The sequence below is a fragment of the Strix uralensis genome, chromosome 13, assembly GCF_047716275.1.
Source record: "Strix uralensis isolate ZFMK-TIS-50842 chromosome 13, bStrUra1, whole genome shotgun sequence".
Taxonomy (NCBI): domain Eukaryota; kingdom Metazoa; phylum Chordata; class Aves; order Strigiformes; family Strigidae; genus Strix; species Strix uralensis.
Genome location: NC_133984.1, coordinates 10,399,389 through 10,402,544, shown reverse-complemented (window position 1 = coordinate 10,402,544; position 3,156 = coordinate 10,399,389). Strand labels below are relative to the sequence as shown.

General features: G+C 49.0%; 1 protein-coding gene across 1 annotated transcript; it reads right to left on the bottom strand.

The window, feature by feature from the left end:
- Positions 1-285: 285 nt before the first annotated feature.
- Positions 286-1,806, bottom strand: LOC141949476 (uncharacterized). Its single transcript, XM_074883131.1, has one exon. The coding sequence runs from the start codon at positions 1,804-1,806 to the stop codon at positions 520-522; it is 1,287 nt and encodes a 428-aa protein (XP_074739232.1). The 3' UTR covers positions 286-519.
- Positions 1,807-3,156: the final 1,350 nt, after the last annotated feature.

Here is a 3,156-nt window from a genome sequence, read left to right as displayed (position 1 = left end):
GCCCACTCCTCCAACACTGTCCTATATTCTAACAGCAAAGCACCTCCTGTGCCAGCTGTGGGAAGCTATCACACATTCACAGAGATGCTGATGGACTGAGCCTTTTCTAGGGACTCCAGATGTGCTGGAACACGTGCAATTTATTCCTTCTTCAGCAGTACTCACAATATCCCCAGTGCAGGCTGAGCACTTCCCCGAGAGATCACACATGGCTGTGGTCAGTCAGGAAACAGAGAGGACAGAGGCTGTGGTGGGGCCATGCTTCCCGGCCCCGCGTCACCCAGCACAAGCACCAGCCCTTAATTTGATAATGTGAGCTTCTCCTCTGCATATGAACTTTTACATCGAATTTTGATATTAGCATTTCAGAGTTGAGCATTGCCCATGATGAAAGCGTTTATTCCTATTTAATAAAATCCCTCTATTTCCATATAAAACCCACCTGCAATGAAAATCATTGTTCACAAACAAATAGTCAGAAAATAAATAAGTGGCCTGCACTTTATAATTTAAACATTGTCAAAATGTGACCACAGAGGTGTCCCATCCCCTTGCAAAATACCACGCGTGGCAGACAAGTGCCAGCAGGATGACCTTGCTGGGGAGAGCGGGGGGCCTGGGAGCCACGCTGGTATCAACCACCCTGCACTTGTCTTCGCTTGCCAGTTCAGGTGGCACTGTGCAGTCTGTCAGGTCCCCTTGATGGGGGACATCAAGCGCTGTCATGTTGTGAGGGCCCAGGAAGTCACAGTCCAGCCCTTCGATCACTCCCCTGTGCGTTGTGGTCCACTGCCAGAACCAATGCATCCTGCAGTCGCATTTCCAGGGGTTGTGGGATAAAAACACGTACTTCAGTTTTGGCAGTTCAGCAAACAAGTGGATAGAGAGGGAACTGAGGTTGTTCTTGCTCAGGTGAAGGAAGTGCAGCTTGTTTAAGTATGAGAAAGCAGAGTCTGAGATTGAGGAGATCTGGTTGTTGTTCAGGTACAAGTTTCTCAAGCTCAGCAGATGTCTGAAGGTGCAGTTGACTGCAGTGATTCTGTTGGCTTCCAGGTGCATGGTCTTGAGCTGGATCAATCCATCGAAAAGCTGATTAGGCAAATCAGCAATGAAGTTGTGTCCTAAATTTAACATGCTCAATCTGAGAAGCTTTGTAAAAGCACCATTTTGAATGATCCATATATGATTCTTCCTGAGATTCAGATCGTGCAGGGTTTCCAGGTCCTTCAGGGAATCTCTGCCGATGGCTTCTATGTGGTTGCCCTCCAGGGACAGCCTCGTGAGGCTGGAGAGGTTCCTAAAGGCTTGTGGGAAATACCACATGTTATTGGAGGCTAAATTGAGTCTTTCTAAAGATGACAGGTGTGAAAATAAAAGTGGGTGGATCTCGAAGATATTGCAGTGGGACAAATCCAGGCTGATGAGGTTTAATAGTCCTCTGAAAGTGTTTGCGTGCAGGTAGGTGAGACGTGAGTTCCTGCTGAGGTGTAGCTCTCGCAGCTTGCTGAGAGTGTGGAAGGTCCCCGGGGACAGGAAAGTCAGATTGTTTCCATCTAGCCAGAGGCTGTGGAGGAAAGTCAGGTTTCTGAAGGTGTTGGTGGTGAGAATCCGCAAATAATTATTGGAGAGGTTTAGAGAGATGGTAGATGCTGCTATTTCTTCAGGGAGGGCTCTCAGTCCGGCTCTGCTACAGTGGATAATATCTTCAGGTGAACATTTGCACATGCTTGGGCATGAATCAGAGATATTCAGACTCAGCCCAGCCTTTGCTGCACAAATAAATATAAACATAACAAGAAAGAACATGACCAGCCACAAGTCAGCCACCACATCTAATACCTGACAGATAGTAGAGAAGAAGGCAAGAAAAAGAGCATGTACCTTTTGGATAGGTGAACTGCGAGCATTGCAGAGTCAGTTGGGCTGTGCTTTTAGTGCACAGTGAGAATAAATTAGCTGGTTCTTCCTGATGCAGACCAATGGGGATCAAGTCCTTAGGCAGATAAAAGACGATTAAGTGCTGCCCTGCTGTGAAGAGTATTACTGAGAGGCAGGGAGATTTCTCAGCCGAGCATCACGCCCAGACAGTGGTTTTTCCCACCTCCTGCCCTCTGCAAACAGCAGCAGGTAGCAGTCTTCCCTCAGGATCTGTCTGGGAGAGGGTCCTGCTCCTGGGTTGATCACCGTTCTCAGAATCTGCTTGACAGTTTGCTCAAAAAAACTATTTTGAGGGGAGATTTTTGTACTTTTCTCCAGTTAGGGCTTCAGCAAAGGCAGCTGAGAGTGGCTCTGCCGTCTGGATGTGAGATGGGGGGCTCTCACCCCGGTGTGGCTGCACATGCTGGCCAATGCCCTGGGCTCAGGCTGTGATCTGGATGCTGAGGAAAGCGAAGCTGTGACTGAGCCCTCAGCACAGCCCTGTCGATCGATGGCTGTGACTCTTCTGCAGGAGACTGTCAGGAGCTGGGTGAGCCTCATGCTCCCTGACAGCCGGGAAAGTGCGGGGGAGTGCTGTGTCCTGGTGGAACCTCTTCTTGGGATAAGCCCTGAGCCGTCTCTGAGTTGTAAAAGTTGATCCCTGTGGGCGAAATGCAGGGCACCCCAAGGGCATGCTGCGCTTCCCAGGGTGCTGCCTGTGTCCAGCAGGTCTGAAGATACCACTGAGCAGCCAGAGATGGGCTTGGGTCCCTAAAAACCCATGTCCTTGGGGCCCAACCTGGTTTTTATTCTATATCCAGAGTGCAAAGGAAAAGTGCAATTGGGGAGCTGATTGATGCAACTGCCAGGCAGGGACCAGCAATCTGCAGGCAGATTATTTTGCTTACGATGCCAAGAGGACTAGACCTGGCCTTGCCGCTGATGTGTCAGCAGGGCAACCAGTGACACAGTTGCTTGTCTTGTTTTTTCTCACTCTTTTGTTTTCCCCTTCACTTCTCTCTGCTGGAGTTCTCCTGTCTTTGATGTGTTTGAAGCACCTTCTCTCAGTCCCCTCCCTTCAGGTGCATTTCCCTGCTCTTAATTTCTTGGCCTGTCTCAGGTTTTTTTTTTTTTCATGTTTTACAGATTTCAGTTTCCTTTCTCTCCCCTGCTCTGCCAGCTCTGTCCAGGCAGTGGCTAAAAACCCAAATATACGATATGCCCAATGGTAAGCATGAA